At 28.8% G+C, this 19,223-nt stretch overlaps 1 protein-coding gene across 1 annotated transcript in view; it reads right to left on the bottom strand.

Moving 5' to 3' along the window:
• LOC123294793 overlaps positions 1–19,223 on the bottom strand; it is a 237,369-nt gene that overhangs the window by 155,624 nt on the left and 62,522 nt on the right. The window contains exon 3 of the mRNA XM_044875943.1: positions 18,620–18,727. Coding sequence (XP_044731878.1) covers positions 18,620–18,727 — 108 coding nt within the window. The remainder of the gene's footprint in view (positions 1–18,619; positions 18,728–19,223) is intronic.

The following is a 19,223-nucleotide window of genomic DNA, read 5'->3' as shown; positions in this document are numbered from 1 at the left end:
TGAAAATGATAGAATTTTCAATTTAAATTAAACAAATTCTGTACAAGGCATCATTAACTTTCTTATTATTTTATTTGAAATATTAAATGAATGCAACACGCAGTTTGGATGGGACGCTTTTATGTCAAAATATGGATAACCTCGCCACATAGACCAGGTTAAATTTCATTGATGACATTGTTTGTGCTATATTTTAAGAGCCCTCTACCAAAGAGATTAATTGGGCCGATTGATTTAAATTTACTTACCAGACAATAAATATATATTTTATATGATGTCATGTAAAACCAAGTATGTAGCTCAAACTTAACACTCACTTTGATAAAAAAAGTTCAATAATAGGTAGTTGCTTGATGATTGTGCTAATATTATTTCCATCATACTGCCCAGAATAATTTCTTTGGTCTTAAAGCACGCAAATTGCAATTATAAATGCTCTTATAAAAATTTAAAAACTACAATATTAATTTTTATATTTTATATAACACAATTTTATTAAACAATATAATACTTTCAATATTAATTCTAGAACATTTAATGAGACAAAATAATTTTAACATCAAGTCAAACTGATTTTCGGTATTCAGATCAGACAGGTATTTTGGCAGTAGAGCAAAAACTTTAATTATTTTACTGAGAGAAATATTTATGGATGTTAGTTTTGACAACATCAGATAATTTTTTAAATATATAAAGTCATAAACCACATTGAAAAGCACATTGCATGTCTTTTCTGACAAACCAGAACGTGTTGAGCCCATGGCATCGAACATTCGAGACGTTATTGCAAAAAAAATATTAAGTTGATTTGCAAAATATTGAGTGAAAATCCGACCTCCGGAATATACAACGCTATCCGCGATGGCCACTTGCCTAAAAAGATATTTAAACATTAAACGCCATTAATTTATGTGTCAAAAAAAGGTTATTTAATGGATTTTAAAAACCTTTTCGTTGCTTATTTCAATTTAATTTTCTCCGCCTCTAAAAACACATGCTTTACATGTCAAAAATAACATCTCTTCATTTTACTTTAAAGCACTGACAACGCCATGTACTAGAACTTCCCAAATATACAAATATAGCCGTTAGATACTTGAACGATTTAACCTTATATAATTATTTTAACATTTCAACTTCGAAAATACCTAATCACATTTAAAACAAATATATACTATGTTTTCAAACTGATCACATCCCACACAACAATAATATGCAACAAGCCATACTAACCCAGACATAAAGTTGTCAGGTCAATGGCTTTCTGATTTAATTATGGTTAAATTTATTTCTATAATTAATTATTTAAGATTCAAAATTGAATTATTGGTACTATACAAAATTTTATTATTATTAAGTATCCAAAACGAATATGCCTATCTCTCCTTGTAAATCTGGCTCTTAAGATATTTCCATTATACCAATTTCCAAGTCTATGAATGAATACCACCACACATTATTATGTCCACTTGCTGTCTTTACTGGCATAATAACCACTCAACGTAACGCATTCTATTTGATTTTTTTTTTTCTATTCTAGTTTGCAATTGCATAAGAACATCAAATAAGAGAGAAATCTACTCTGATGTCCTAATATATCCCTTACACAGTAAAAAAAATGTATCTAATTTTTTTTAAATTAATTTTTCCAAGCGTTAATTTGTGGAATTTCATGATAAATAAATAAAACTTTATTATTTTTTAAAAATTTTCACAAAATTATTTTAATTAATTAAAAATTAAAAATAGATGTATAATTCAATTTATTTAAAATGGAAATAGTCTGTGAGACATCTCGAACTCATTCTACAGCTTTTAGATATACCTGTAAGATTCTGTGGTAGTAGTTCTCCTACCTAAAAATTAAGATATTATTTTTCATAAGTTTCCCAAAGTCTGTTGAGAACTGTGCAAATTGAAAAAAAGGATGTGTTACCCAGGAGAGTATCAAAAATTTTGTAAAAAAAAAAATAACTTAAAAAATCATTTAATTTGTTTGACGTCTTCTTAAAAATTTAAAAAACTCTACTTTTCAGTTCAACTGAAAATGAATTATGAAAATAATAACATCATTATTCAATGAATCAAATTTAATAGAGACACGGTGTAAAAAAATCTAAGTATTGTAGATAAGAGTTGTAAATAATATAACAACGCCTTTAAAATGCATGTATTGCTTTCAAATTTGCAACATAAAGTCTGCCATATTTATTAAACCATACCTTTATGTCAGTTGTCAGTTTGAAAGAAAATATGATGCCAACATTGTTGGAAGCAAATATTTTCTAGGTTCAAGATAATATTTACTGGCTTTACTTTAATATTTAATAAACCATCAATTACTAATTTGATTGGACTCAAACATTTTTTATTTTTGGAGTTTTTATACCATATATGTATGTAATATATATAAAGGTATACTAAGTTTAGTCCCAAATTTGTAACGCTTAAAAATGCTACGAAAAAAATTTTGTTAAAGGTGTTCATAAAATCACCTAATTAGCCCATTTCCGGTTGTCCGACCGTCCGCCCGTCTGTGAACACAATAACTGTCAAAAACGAAAAAAGAAATCAAGCCGAAATTTTTATAGCGTGCTCAGGGAGTAACAAGTGAGATCGATGAGCGACATAATTCAAAACATCTTGTAAACCGTTAGAGATAGAACAAAAGTTAAATATAAAAAATGTTCCTGTTAAAAAATAAACAACTTTTGTTTGAACAATTTTTTTGTAAACATCTTTGTTTACCTGTGAGGGCGAAAATTAAGTGCGAATTGTATAGTATGTATTATATGGGAATATCAGTTATGTATGTGTGACATGTATGTTTGTTTGTGTAATGTGAGAGTGTAATCAACACTGTCTTTACATGGTATTTCAACAATTTACTCAGTCAATTGTTTGTCTTCGCTTGTTTTTTTTTTTTAATTAATATTTTAAGGTTACAAAATATAAACATAAAAAATATGGATTTCCTTTTTCGGCAAGAAAATAATAACTTTCTATTAGAGTGTCAATATGCAAGCAATACCATATACTACACATTTATACTATAATGCCTACTAGTAATATTATATATGATACATGCATATATTGATACATATAGAATGCAACACATCATGATGGATGTGCATCAAATCATCATCAACATGTTAAGCTTTGGATACAAAATACATTTCATTTCATTTCATTTCATTGCGTTAAGTTCAATCAGTCACAACTACATCTACACAACAAGGATAAATTCATTTATATATGCTTTGCTTATGTATATACCTATATGCATTTCAATATATAATAATACTATCATATTATATACAATATCATTCAAGTATCAAATATATATGCATATAATATATAATACAGAATGTATCAAATGAAGCAGTATAAATATTATCAAAGATAATAAATGAAAACTCAAGAATACTTCGAATTAAATACATTTTTCTACAAATTCCTAAATCCATTTTTGTATTATATTATATATACGTATTTCAACTAGCACGTAGTCATCAATCAGTTTGATGTAGTTAAATGTAATTACTCGTGTAGTGTATGGTACTCGTTGCTTATCGGGTGACAGTCTACACCATGGAGGTTATAAAGAAGGAGAACGATCGCTACGTGCTAAAGCATTAGCGCACCTGTCCCTGAAAATTTGTAGAATGTATAGTACATTTTTCAGCAACCAGCCGCGCTGTCGTCGGTAAGTAGTATCTGCGAAGTTAGCTGTTTATGAGTACAATTAGATGAAGTTAGTACCATAAAGTAGAATAGATAATTTATAATTTATTCATTAGTAAATAATAATAATAATTAATAATAATTTCATTATTTGCTTTTTTTTCCTTTGAATGATATTATATACACGTATATTAAACGTTGATAGATCATTTGAATCAAGATTTGATCAAAAGAGTAATTATCAATTTAAAAAGCACTAAATAACATATTCTCCCTTCATTATAAGCTATGTTATTTATCCTATTTTTAAATAATTGATTACTCTTTTAATTGTAATAGTACTAATTATTCTCTGAATTTGTAAGTTATCCAAATTTTTGTTTAATATAACAATATATTTCGTAAACTATAACATACTAAAAATTCTGATCATCATCTACTAATTTACTTTTTTCTATTACTCGCGAATCATCCTTTTTAAATATCAGGAGAAAATTCAATAATTATACCCTAATTTTGGAAACTTGCTCTTAATTTTGTAATAGTCGTATACCGGGGTTCATTTACCTACTTTTAGTTGCAAAAAAGCAAAATGTTATTTTAATAACTTGATATTCAGTATAAACGAATAAATTAAATTATTGAACGCAAGTGGCATTTATGCGTACTACCCACTTTTAAATTATTACAGTTGTAGGTTATGAAACACACAGTACATGTGTATAGATCGTTTTAGTTCATTCATTTGCAGCTGGTACATGTTCCACTAATGAGCGTAAATCATTAATAGTCGCTCTCGGGAGTTTATGGTTGTGGCACCCATGTAGAGGATTACAACATGTATCTCTAAACACACCCATACCATACTGTTTTTGTTACCCATACGTAACATATCTATCTATATACAATTTAATATTTATTATGTACAGTGTGAGTTAAATACCTTTTTTAATTATGTTTCACAATAATTAGTCAACAAACTTTTATTGATTTTTGTGGTAAAGTATTTTTACAAGCTAGGGATTATTATAAAAACGGTTCGAGGAGAATGTCAAACAATAATTAATGTCAGAAACAAATACTCAATTTAAATTGCCTTTTTTTTATATATACAAGCTATTTCAGAAAATACAAAAAAAGAACGGTAAACTTAGTTTACTATAAACTTTTTTGTTTTAAAATTTTAACAAATTTTTACTCACTTTGTACGGGAGAGTAAGGTACAAACACTTAAATAAAAATGAGAATTGTGCTTATAAGAGAAGAGCCAGGTCAACAAAAATTAGTAGATTTACTAAAGCTGATCATTTGGTTTGGTTATAGTAGTTGTGTACACACACATACTGCGGTCTGTCAAACGAACGATACAATGGGAGTCAGATATATTCTATCGAAACGGTTAAGCTTTACGTGATACTAAAATGAATTTACTGAAGCTGATTTTATTTAGGAAAATACTGTTAATTAAAAACTTTCAAGAGACTCTTTTTATTATAATTATAAATTTTAATAAAAATCAAGTTATTGTAAAAATAAAAATAATCACCTCTTACTTTTGAAACAAACAAAAAATTCAAATTCGATCTATCATTATAGGAGCTACGGTGCCACAGATAGACACACAGATACCCAGATACGAAAAAACATTTCTTTATTAGTCTGGGGTTTATTCAAAATTTACAATATGCTCAAACTACAAGGGCAGTTGAGTTGTTGTTCAATAATACTACCAAAAAATTATTTTGAACCAAAAGATTTAGTTTACTTAGAGAGTCCATCATTTTATTCAAATACCCAATTAAAAACATATCCAGGTTTCATCACGCAATGCAATCTACAAAACCAAATCATCCAAGTAATAAATAAAGCAATAAATCAAATTGTACGTTATTACATGATCATCCCATAGATTATTTAATGTTACACTGCACTTGGATATCCATGCATTCGGCAGGAATGAACAGATCGTATAGGCAGGTAGGTATAGGGCAGGAAGAAGATTGCTTCACCCTCTGTACACCCATAATACATATATATGGTGTATCTCATAATGACACTATCCAAAAACCCCCCTACTTATGGAAATGATAATGCACATATCACAAACCATGTATGTATTATTAGGTTTATACGATGAGGGGCTTCACAAATTAGGGAGAGATGACACACACCGTAAAATGTGTAGGATCATAGAGGCACATATCGATGAGAATGTTGCCAAGGTCGAACGTATTTTATGACCATAAATTTCGCTTAAAAAAATTATAAAGAAGGACTTTTTATTGTACTAAAAGAATGAAATAATTGAGTAAATCTTAGTCGACCATCTTTTAAACTAAAGGCGCATAGCTTAAAATACTGAGGATGATTCAGAGCGCCTCAAGCTTTTACTAATAGACATGTATGAGTAACTAACAAACAAAATTATTCTCTAATTTTTAGTGCAATAAAAGACTGCCCTTTTAAAAGTATTTTTTATTTCAATTCAATTCAATTTCAGTATATTTGATATATAAATCAATACAATACATGAGTAAATCACAAAAACAAAACAAACAATCAAAAATCCAATCACAAAACAGAGTAAATAGTATAAACAATAAAACTCAAAAAGAAAGAACAATTAAATAACAAGTAAAAGTTGACAAAAAAAAAAAGAAAAATATAATAAAAAGAAAAAAATCAACCAATTCCAGGTCAAACTATTAAATTAGTATCAGGTCAAACAAGTGAAGACATAGCAATCAAGACAGATATTCACTTCGTCTGGACCGAATGTACATTAAGTATTTTTTATTTAACTTTTAAATTTAAAACTAAAAAAGGCATGCATATCAAATCTGGTGAAGCCGATGGCAAAATCAGGTCATGATAAAATACTATACAATTAACGGTTTTCGAGATTACACTCTCATAGATCTAAAATTCCAAATCTTAGGACTTGAAGATCCAAAACTTTAAATCAGACATTGAAAAGCATCTGATTCCTAAACAAAATTTCGAAAAAATGCACGTATTGATTTTTTACAAATTAAGACCCAGCGAAAACGATGTCATTTGGTAAAATGCGATCCAATTTATAGTTTTCAATATAATATACTCTCATTGAAATTCTAAATCCGTGACGTGCAGATTCAATATTTTGAAAACTTTAAGTCTAACGTTTAAGAGCATCTGATTTAGTAAATTTTGGATTAACATAACCCTAGAAACCCCTTCGGCAATAGAGGTCGCTTGGCTCACATATAGTTCTAATAAATACCTATTCACATTACCTTAATAATAACAAATCATGCCTTAATATTATTCAAATAGTTCACAATTCTAGATAAATATGGTGGGTGCGCAGATAAATACATTTGAGTAGTAAGAAGTAATGTTATATATTATTTATTTTAAATTTTGTAGTGGACCGAATTGTGAATCTAAACTTTTCTCGCATCCACTTGAATACACAGACAAAATTTTATCGAAATCGGTCCATCCGTTTTGAACGTGTTCAATTAGAAACACCGATGACGCAATTTCCATGATTTTTATTCACCCAAAGTGTCAAAGTGCCAAAAGAGGTTTTTTTGTAATTTTAAAAAAATTGCAAAAATTTGAAAAAATTTATTTATTTTCGATTTTGATTTAAAAAAATCTTGTTTTTAGATTAATATGATTTCTTGTTCTTCTTTTGCTTACAAACAACACGCATATTTTGCATTTTATTTTAAATTGTGTGGGTCTACTTAAAGTGCTAACCTACGCAGCTCTCTCCTAGACCTATATTTGTACATATATGAACATTTCTAATCTAATAGCCATCGAACACATTTAAGTCCGATCAGTTTGAATTGATGTGATAGCCAAATGAGGGTGGTTATTATCAGACAAAATAATTACAGTAAAACATCATCATTTAATTATTTAATAACAATAATATTAATTGTTCATTTTGGTAAAACAAATTTGGAATATGACAATACTAAATAATATTTCAAAATTTAGTATTAATGTAGTAATGCAAGAGCCTATAGATGGCAGTGTCTTGGTGGTTGAAAGGGATAGTTATAAGAGTTGTTCTATAAATTAAGGAAGAAAAAATAAAAATAAAACAAATTTTTAATGAATCATGTTCTTTAACAGCCTAAAAAGGATAAAATAACAAGTCAAACAAGCAATTGACTGAGTTAATTGCTAAAATACCATGTATAGACAGTGTTGATGACGCTATCGTTTGTTTTTTGACGACACGTAAGTAAAGAAATTATCAAAACTAGAAAACATTTTACAGAGAACTTGCAGAAGTTATGAAAGCTACCTTAAGAGAAGATAATAATTTATAAAAATTAACTAATAAAATAATATATATATCATATTCTTATTCATTGTTTTATATTGTACTGTCGGTTCTAAGCAATATGGTAAAACTGCACTTATGCACATCAGGTAGCTACTTCTAATGAACGAATATTTGGTTTTTACTACTTTAAAGCTGATGAATTTTATAATTCTTTGATCAATAATGGTGTTTTAATTTTAAATGAAAAAAGTACAAATCTAACCTCTTTTTTAACCGACTTAAAACAAAAAAGAAAGAGGTTCTCAATTCGACTGTATTTTTTTTCATGTTTGTTACCTCAGAACTTTTGATTTGGTAAACTGATTTTGATGATTCTTTATCTATTTGAAAGCCCGTGCATCCCATGTGGTCTCATTTAAATTTGGCCCAGTTCTGTTAATGGTATCTATGTGAAAACCATATAAGTCTTCAATTTGCATTTTCTTCAATTTGCATGGACGAATAACTCAGTATCACGCCAAGCGATTTCGATTATTCTTTTTTTAGTTATAAATTAGTTAGTGTACTTCAGATTCACTGAAAATCATAAAATAAAAAAACTTTTAACAAAAAAACAATTCAAAAACAAATTAATATGCACTTAAAAGTAAAAACAACGAAAATATAATGTAGTTACAATTACTGTTATTTTTGAAGCCGGTGTCAGCCAAGTTAATGTAGCAAACTGTTCTGTCATGGTTGTTTCCTTGGCTGACACCAACTAAAAAAATAAGAGTAATTGTAACTACATTATATTTTCGTTATTTTTTACTTTTTAGTGCATATTAATTTGTTTTTGAATTGTTTTCTTTGAAGTCGGTTTTTTTTTGGAGTAATAAATAAGAAAACTCATTTTTTTAAAAAGGCATCTATTCCATTTTTTTTAACATGGAGACTCTTTTGAATATGTTTATTATGGAAATAATTGTCTCACAACTTGAAACTTTGAAATTTATTATAGTTGCTACATTTGTTTCCGAAAGCCAGATACTTTACCGATTTTTTTCAGTTTTCTCAAAGAGAAAGTCCAAGCCCAGTTTTTGAATTTAATTCGTGGTATTTGTGAATTGTGTTATATATTCTTATTTTATAACGATTATGTGTTAAAAATCTAATCAGTGGGAACTTTTGGAAGAGTAAGATATTTGAAATTCATTGTTGGTTATTTATTAAATTTTCATTAAAATAATATAATGTACCTATCAAAAATTTGAATAGGTTTTTGGTTAACTTTTTTGTATTTGAGATGAGAAACAATAAAGGGGCTTTTATTATTTTGGACAACTTTACCCCATGTATATATTTGTATAATGATATAAAATAAACAAATTATAAATATTAAAGTTAATTTAAAATAACAACAAAATCTGTAATGTATATAATCATAAATAAAATAAAAATTAATGGTAGATACACAATTTAATACCCATGTAATGTACTTTATTATATTACATATCGTTTAAATATTTAGTCCACAATTTTATTTCAAATAAGTAAAATATTACTCCCATACAAAAAAGCATCAATAAATTTTTTGGAATAGCAAATAATAAAAAAATAATAATTTCGCTCGAATTAAAGCTTTGCAATAAACAAATTTTACAATGAAATTAGTAATGGCAGTGGAATCACCTTGCTGATATTGGTAGGAATACAAACTGTTAACTTAGATAGGATGGCTTGATTGCCAGTCTTGTGAAATACAACTTTACTAGCTCAAACCGTGGCTAAAATAAGACTAGAGAAATAATATTATATCAACAGTATTTTACTTTATTTTTATTTATAGGCAATTTTATTACAGATATGTTATAAAAATTGCGTAATTAAAAAAAATAAATGTTAAAATTATTTCTCTAGTCTGTTTTTTTTCTAAGCGGGACATTTTTAAACCGTGAATCTATTTTTTGTTATAAGCCAGCACGATCAGCTTAAAAGTGAGAAATAAATAAAGGAATTTGACAAAAGAGTAAAGAAGATATAGCGTACTCGGGAAAAAAACTAATATTTAAGATAGTCAATACCATATGAAAACAATAGGAAGTTATTTATGAAGTTTTGAATTAGTATATTTCGGTAATCTTTGCAATCAATCATTATATACTTGTCAAACAAACGAATCAGGGTGCTAATTACGTAACATGTGAAAATTTTACTGTTCATATTATTTTTAGTCTGGTCATCTACGTGAGAGTGTTCTCACCACCTCAAAACGGAGACATACCAGCACAATATGGTTTCGGATAAATGACGCTTATTTAAAATGGTATCTCTACTTACTTAGAAACATTTTCCTTGTATGAAATAAGAAGCTACAATTTAATTGGGGTAAAATGAAGTATTTCTTGTGATTTAAAACCAGTCCCGTAATTTAAGAATAATGGTCAAAATGAAGTCATTACCATAATTAATAATACCAACTACCACGTTTTAAAAACTTTGATAAAAAATGGAAGTAAATATTTGATACATTTAACGGTTGCGTTGTTTATTATTAATTAATAAACCACACACGCATACAAAATATTAATTTCATTTAATTATTATTCATAAAGGCAGTTAACACATCAAACGATTACAATGGTATTTGATATCATCTATCATTTTATTATACAGGCACAGCAGCCTTAGAAGCAGAGGCGAACTTTGTTTTTTCCGCTCCTATACGCCACGGTTGATTCTGGCATCTTTTTATTTTAGTCTTCATAAATCTACCTGTTTTTTTATAGTTTTCGTAAATATAACAGAGACCCTTTTTGTCATGCGAGACCCCTTCTTCTTAAATAAAATAGAAAAAATTTATTTTTAAAATAGATACTTTGATACCATTGATAAAGTTTTTTCAAGAATAATTACATGAATTAAGATTCTCTACCTGAATTTAAAAAATGTTAAAATAAATAAACTTTTTGAAAATTAAAAATATGTTTGCGGGCCGCTCCTTGTAACCTGCTGCCTCTACGCCATGACATAGTTTACGTAAGCCATAGTCCACCTCTGGTTAGAAGAGGCATCAAGTAACTACCCGTTATAACGTATATAATTAATGTTTTTCATTTTTATCTTACATAATATATTTAAATATTACTTTAAATGGTTGTAGATAAATTTTATTGTTACTCTTTATTTTTTATTCATTATATAATATGATAAACTATTAAATATATTTGATACAATTTATAAGATTTTAAACAAATTAAATTATTATTACTACGTTACAGCAGGTTAAAGGGCTCGTTCAACCGACACTAACTCGAAGATCTAAGGTCTCATTTTGCTGATTTGTTTAGTAATGCTATTATTTGCTTTAACCGACTCAGTGGTCGAGCGGTCGACGGCGTTAGTCTCTGACCGTTTGTCTACTGGCAAGAAGGTTGTGGGTTCCAGTCATATTTTCGTCTTTTTTGATGTCTTTAAATTTATCTTATTGTCAGGAGTATCTAGGCTGTCTCGATAATCACCAAATGCCAGCTTCCAGCCATTTCTGTTTTGGGTAAAAAAAACAAAACATTCGAAATTAATTTATCGTCTAAGATATATCTGAGTCGCCAAAGCATCCAAAATAATTTGAGTGAGTTATGAATGGGTGCTAAAGAAAATCAATCTGATATGAATAAAATGAGCTCTTTGCTCCAGGTGGGTCAAAGACAGTTCAAAAAGACTAAAAACTATATACCAATGATGCAAGCGAGTAACGGCTAATTTTATACAGCTTATTATGATCTTCGGATCAAAGTTCTATTTTTATCTCCAAGCTATCTCTATATATAATAAATGCGGAAGTAAACATGTTTGTTTGTTTGTTTGTTTGTTACGCTTTCACGCTAAAACTAGCGATTTGATATTACCATAAATTACAGATTTCTGTAATAATAGTCAATAAAAAATATTTCGCGGCCATCTTCTCTGATATACTCAATGAATAATTACTAATATACATTTTAAAAAATAGAAAACCATACATATATTTTACACGTGTAAAACAATTTTTACCATTATATCGAGTGTTATATAGAAAGAGGATAAGCGAGAGCAATCTTTGTCAATCTTTACTTTTAAACTCAGCGAAGCGGGTGGATATTACTCTAGTAGATAATAAAGTATCTTTACGAATAATTATAATTGTTTCATAATCATTAATGGTTTCAATTATTTACATTAGAATAAATATTTAAACTAAAAACCTTGATTAAATATTTGATATTCATGAGTTGTTTTTATATGAACTACAAAATTAATAATACTATAAAAAAAATGTACAAAACGTGGCAAAAACATGAATATTTGATGTTCAGAATATTGCACAAGCTATTATCAAACATTGAAAAATATCAAATTATACATGCAGTACTGTTTTTTATCATCACTTAACCTCCTAAATATTTATAAACAATGTATAGTTTGTTCATGAAATGTTGTTGTGAACCATTGGGGAAAAACTTTTATTATTAAAAACATGAAGTTATTTTTGTCACTTCAAAGTATCCTTCAATGCTTCTTCACTAATTTCTTATTTTAAACGTCTTTAAGACGTAGAGATTAATATTCTGTTGGAGTTTAATTACGTTGGGGTAATTAAAGTGTTTCGGAAAGTTAATATTTATTTTTTTAAAGTTAAATTTATGTATATATTTCTTCTAATTTTCAAAGAATTGTAAGCACAAAATTGTTGATGAAGTCTTTATTTATATCTAGTGTTCACTCAGACTTAAATCCACTAGCGAAACTTAATTAAATAAACGCGAAGTGTACGCGTATCTGCTTATTAACAACAGAAGCGCCTCTTTCAAAATCAAATCGAAATAAAATATTAAAGTTTTTGTGGTTCATTAAATATACTTTTATGTTTTGGATTGCCAGATACTTGGAAAATTATAAAACGGGTAGAATGGGCTTTTTTTTCTGAAACATTTTACGGCTTCAAAATACGTTCGTTATCGAGCCAAAACATCGTGTTTAAACAATTTTTGGATAACATCAATAACTACGGAACCATGAAAGATTTGGTTGTACAAATAGCAAGAAAGGAAAAAAACACTTGGTGACGTATTAACCTACAATTTCCTTAGAGACTACATATCAAAGTTGTTTTGCAAGAATAAGGTTATTTAATTGCTCTTATTTTTTATGTTTATTAATCGATTTTAGTTTTGATTTCAGCTCTTGGCATCTATTCTCGCAAATTTTAAAATGTTAACGAGAGAGAAATTGAAATCGACATCAGGACAAAGGTCTATTATTTACACTTTTTCATACTGACCGAATGTTTCTACCAGGATGAACCGACATTGAAAGGAGAAGGAGGAAATTGACGCTTTTGAAAAAGTGGAAAGCCAATTTTTCGATATCGTAACTGTATAGTGTTTCAAATTATCGAATTCAATCTTATTTGTATCTCTATTTATGTCACTACTCATTCTTCGTGAGCTTGAACCTATTTTCAAAAGTGTACCCTCGCAAATTATTATCCCTCTCTTCAATCAAACTTTTTTTGCACTCCTTTCGAAGCGCGATAAGTGAGAAAATTCATATCTGTCATCTTACGGTTTATCATTTAATTCATTCAGATGACGGATCTGATTCGACAAAACTGAGATTGTGTCGCAAAATGGACAGCAAAATTTTAGATATATGACAAGACGATGCTGATCTGTAAAACCTTTTACGGTTATTAACCTTCGAAAAATATATACATCTATGGTCGGTTTTTCTTATCGATTGTGTACCACAATGTGTCATCATCATCAAATTGCTATTTTAGCAAACTAATAAAAAAAAATTTTGTCAACCTATATTATTAGTGATTTGACGATGATTCGATCACAGTATTATATTTTTATTTGTATATAATATGTTTGAATAAAATTGTCATCATATTACCATTGAAGTGCACTATTTTCAGGTTATACCTGACCTGATTTTACAAAAATATGAAAATCAATTTCAACAGGAGAGAGATTAAAGCATTTAGATAGAAATGCATAAAATATTTGTGTCATCATATCTGTAAATGAGTAAATAAAATTTACCTATATATTTGTAAACTAAAACTTTCTGATAATACGGTTGCTAATTGCCTCTTTACTTAGATGCAAAATTCGTTCGGCTTTAAAAACATGCCCGTTCCAGTTCAGCAATTAGGTTTAAAGATGAGAGTAAATATGTATAATTTTATAAATATTATTTTCCAAATATTCATAAAAATTTTTTTTTTCATTTATTTAGTTTTTATCATTTTTTGTTTTTCTTTCGTTTACTTTCTTCAGTACAATTTACTTTCTTCTTTCACTTTCTTTTTTTCTTTTATCTGAAGTTGTTTTTCTTTTCAATTTCTTCTGTTAAACACGTTTCTGTGTAAAAACAGTGCTTATCAAAACCTACTGAAAACAATTGATTTGAACAAACAACATTAAAATAATTCATTGTAGATCACATAATAGGGTAAGATGTAGTTCGAAAGCCTAACGTACAGAGGATAAATCTTAGGCAGGAGTCGCTTATAGGCAGGAGTCGCTATTTACTGAACACAACTTTGTATTGAAATGAGGGTATTTTATAAGAAATCTGGCAGACCAAAGAGTGATTGTCAACATGGTTTTCTCGAAAAAGTCATCAATTTTTTTTAAGAAAGAGGTAAGAAATTTTGATTGATCTTACTTTTCATTTTCAAAAAGACACGATTCTCAATGTAAATAATTTGTTATTGATGTGTAAGTTTTAAACCTTATACCAGTTATAATCTTAATGTTAAATCTTATTCTTGATTCTAAAGCTTTCAGTGCAGGTTTAAGTGGCAACAACCGAAATATAAGTGGGAAAAATAATATAAATATTAATATTACCAAAGATCTCTAGGAAAGATTTCAAAGATCAAAGAATATGAATTTTAACAAAGATCTCTAGAAAAGTTATAATATAAATGTTAACAAAGATCTCGAAGTATATTTCGAAAAAAATTTCGATTTTTGCTTCAAATTCTTAGATCTATTTTTGTATTATAAAAATACGTACTTTGACTACCAAGTAGTCATCATCTGTATGATTTAGCTAGCTGGTGATGACTACTTGGTAGTTTTGATCTAGGAAATTATTGCAAAAATCGAAATTTATTTGGGGAAAAAAAGTCCCAGTCACTCTTAGTCATTAAACATGGCAGTTTAAGCTATTGTTGGACATTCAGGGAGTATTTAGTGGATACCTGTTAAAGAAACGTGTGTTCCACCGAGTGAACTGTAATAATTAAATATTGGATACAGTATCTGTAATTATAATCGGATATGGTTCATGGTACATTAGAGTGTGAACCATGGGACGTTATGATACTTTAGCGTGGCTCACACGTCATTTACCACTGTTCACATGCTTTCCTCGATAATTGTTAATATTTAAATTCTAAAAAAAATTTATATTATAATGAGGAATTACAATTGTGTTATAAATATATTTCCATTGTGATATTTATGCTTTGCTTTAATAAACACATAGCCAATTTTGTTTCTAGGTACTACACTTTCCCCCAATACAAAAATTTAATACAGAAAAAAAGAACATATAATCTGATTACAAATATAATTAATTTCCATAATTTAATTATAAAATTTATATCAAATTTTGATGAAAATAACAAAAGTATATTATTTCACTGCTGTGATTTATGATGAAAGTTTGTGAAACTCGTCAACATACGTACTTTCCTGTTGAATTAATTTGTGTAATTTATCGTATCTAGTATATACGTAACGTGTACGATCATATACGTCGTATGTTCGTAGGTAAGTACATACATACGTATGATAGGTATGTACGTAGCGTTGTTTAGTAGTTACCTACTAAAGCTTAGAGTATCTAAGCTTCCTCAAACCCACATTAAGTAGTAAATGGTGTAGTATAAACTATTCTAGGATATAACACGTAAAAAAATCCATGATCCCTAACTTACTGCCGCGTGGTAAATAAGATCCTGAGTCAATGTGGAGCATTTTTTTCAAAGGACTATTTCCGAGGGGAAGGGGAAAAATAAAATACGTGAAATTGAGAAAAATTTCTGCCCCTTACCAAATTAGCTCCCTAACGATCGCACAAGCTTTATATACTGCTAGGAGACATTTCCTCCTCTTCCTTCTCCCAAACGCCCGAAAAAGAGTCGCATGGTTGAATTGATATTAGCCGGGAAGGGCCGGGGGATATGTCTATTGGCATTACGTAACATTTTTGCGGTCGTTAGAGAACTTACTTGGCAAAGAACAGAAACTTTTTTCAGTTTTTACTCATTTTATTTCCCCTTTCCATCTCTATCTGCTTAAGCTATAAAAATGTCCTAGGAAAGAAAATACTCCACATCAACTTAGAAGCTCATTATCCACACGGTAGAAAATAAGGGTTCATGGATTTTTTTACGTGCCATATTCTAGAATATATGCTTCTCTTGTTTGGTAGTGATACTCGTATATAGGATACCATATTGTACATATATAGGATATATACATATATAGGATACCATAATTTGACCCATTCTGCCCAGAGCTGGTATGTGTGTATATTTTCAATTCTTTTTAATTAAGTTGATAATGGTCGACAGACTTTCACGTTTAAAGTATACAAAATTAAGTAAACAAACATAAAGTTTAATAGTAATCAGGAACTAAGAAATTTACTAAATTTTCGTCACGGTTTTACAAAACATTACAAATTTAAAACGATTCTTGGCACGCTTATATGTATTAGCTTCACCTGTGTGTATGTATGTTTCTATGTTTGTATGTAACTCTCTAATATCATACCCATGCATAGGACACCAACAGTTATATACATTTATTATACTACCAATAACCATACCATACGTATCTTATCTTATATATTTAAACGAGCAATTCTTGTATATATATATATATATATATATATATACTAGCGGCCCCGACGGACGTTGACCCGTAAAAACGTAACTCCAATTCATGAATACCTATACTACGTTTAGCCTGTCCGCTAAACCCATCCCGCTAAACCCCAATTTAACTCCTATTTATTGGAGTGGCCTAACCTTCGACCTTTGGCCTGACCTTTGATAGTAGAGCTCGCTGCGCTCGCATATGGCTCTAATAAATGCCTATTGACAATACCTGAATACTATTAAAAATACATAGTACACATAGTATACATAATGTGATATGATTTATATGCGCTCCCACCATTTAATGAAATTTCATTTTTTTGGTACGGAGCCCTCAAAAACAGTTGTACTGGACCAAATTGTAAATCTAAACCATTCTCGAATCTCCACGAACACACACAAAAAATTTCATCAAAATCGGTCCAGCCGTCTAGGAGGAGTTCAATTACATACACACGCACACAAGAAATATATATATTAAGATATATCAACAATCTCGGAAATGGCTCCAACGATTTCCATGAAATTGAGTATACAGGGGTTTTTTGGGGCAAAAAGTCGATCTAGCAAGGTTTCATTTTTAAAAAACGTCGTTTTATTCGTCTTTTCATGAAAAACTGAAACCTGCAATGCAAATTATAACTCTTCCTGACATCTATTGGTGTATATCGTAGTTAACGAAATAAAAGACATTACCGGGACATTCAAATTTGTATTTGTAGCCATTTTAAACGGTCTTATATTAGTGATAAAATTAGTGTCTTTTTAATTCAAAAATACCGAGCACAGCTCGGTCATCCAGATATTATACTTAAAACAAGCAACAAGCGTGTTTTTTAGTTTTTTAAACTATATTTTAAATATATTGTTTTTAAAGATGATTAGATCAAATAGAATTCATTTTGGGGGTTATTTGAGTATTTTCTACGGTATTCCTTACAATCCTTTAAGAAGAAAACCTTGAAAAAACCATACATTCTGAAAAAGATATGCAGAGCCGAGGGATGGGTAGCAAAACATGAGACGAACCCCTAAGACATTAGATATAGCAACACTATCGTGTAATGTATACAAATTATTAATATGATACTATAAATAATTTTGGTTTGTTAAATTTAAAACTTCACACATCCTTAACCATAAAAGCGAACAATAATATAACACAGTCATTAATAAAGAGAAACATACTTTAGGTCATTATTTATTATACAGATTGTTTAATTAAAATACCATTTACTAACAATTTGCAACTGAGAGTGCATAAGCAATTACTTTTCTGGAAAACAAGAAAAGGTTTCGAATACAAGATTGAAAAATAATGAATGGGAAACTCAAATAAGATCAAATCGAATGACAAACAAAGAATGTTTTTAAATATACTTGCTTAGTATAAATATGTGTTCAACAAAATGTTTTTGGAAAAAAATGAGACGACCAAAAGTTGTTCAATTTCTCCAAAGAAATTTCTTTGTTGAGAAATTGAACTCGGATCTATTTCCGATATCAAAGAATTCCCTTTTTTAAACAGTGGCAGAGCTCTAAGCCAATTATAAATTTACCCAAAATAATATACAATGTTTTAAAACTTATAATAAAAAGTTAGGACTGAAGGAAAAGTTGAAGCAATGTACCTTAGTTGAGATTCATCTCAAATCACGTTATATGAATTTGCTACTGATGAAAAGGTGTTCTGAAAATATTTAATTTTTGTCTATACTTACCAAGAATTTGGCCTAAAACAGTTCGTCCATCTTCACCCACACAAGCATTTCTTGCATCAAATGGGTTTGTAAACTGAACAAATGCATATCCTTTATGCATTGATATTCCTGTAAGTAGATTAAAAAAAATGCTTCAATAAATATAAAATTTAATAGTTAGAAATAGGAGATAACAAATAGACAAAAAATTATAAGTTTTTTTTGTCTACTTTTCGCACTGAAACACTAATTTTTTTTTTACCTAAAGAAACCCATATACCCTTTGTAAAGTATCTCGTTAGCCATTATAATATATGAAGTAAGAAGAATTTTTGAGGACGCTCTTATGTTGAAGAAAAAGAAACAGATGATTTATTTGTTGTTTGAGTGTATACATGACGACAGCTGACTTCACACCCAATAAATTGTCTGTTTCTTTGTCTTATACATAAGCCCGTCCATAAAAACTCTTCTTATTTCATATATGACAATGTCTAACGAGATGCTTTACATATTGTATAAATGTAAGTAAAAGTTAATGGCACTATAAGACTATAAATCCACCGCCGGCGAATCAAGGGAAAAATTACTTTTAAATTTTTTATAGAAAATTCATTGGTAATGA

Source organism: Chrysoperla carnea, chromosome 3, assembly GCF_905475395.1.
Source record: "Chrysoperla carnea chromosome 3, inChrCarn1.1, whole genome shotgun sequence".
Lineage (NCBI taxonomy): Eukaryota > Metazoa > Arthropoda > Insecta > Neuroptera > Chrysopidae > Chrysoperla > Chrysoperla carnea.
Note: the sequence above shows the minus strand (reverse complement) of the source record. Positions and strands in the feature narration are given on the sequence as shown.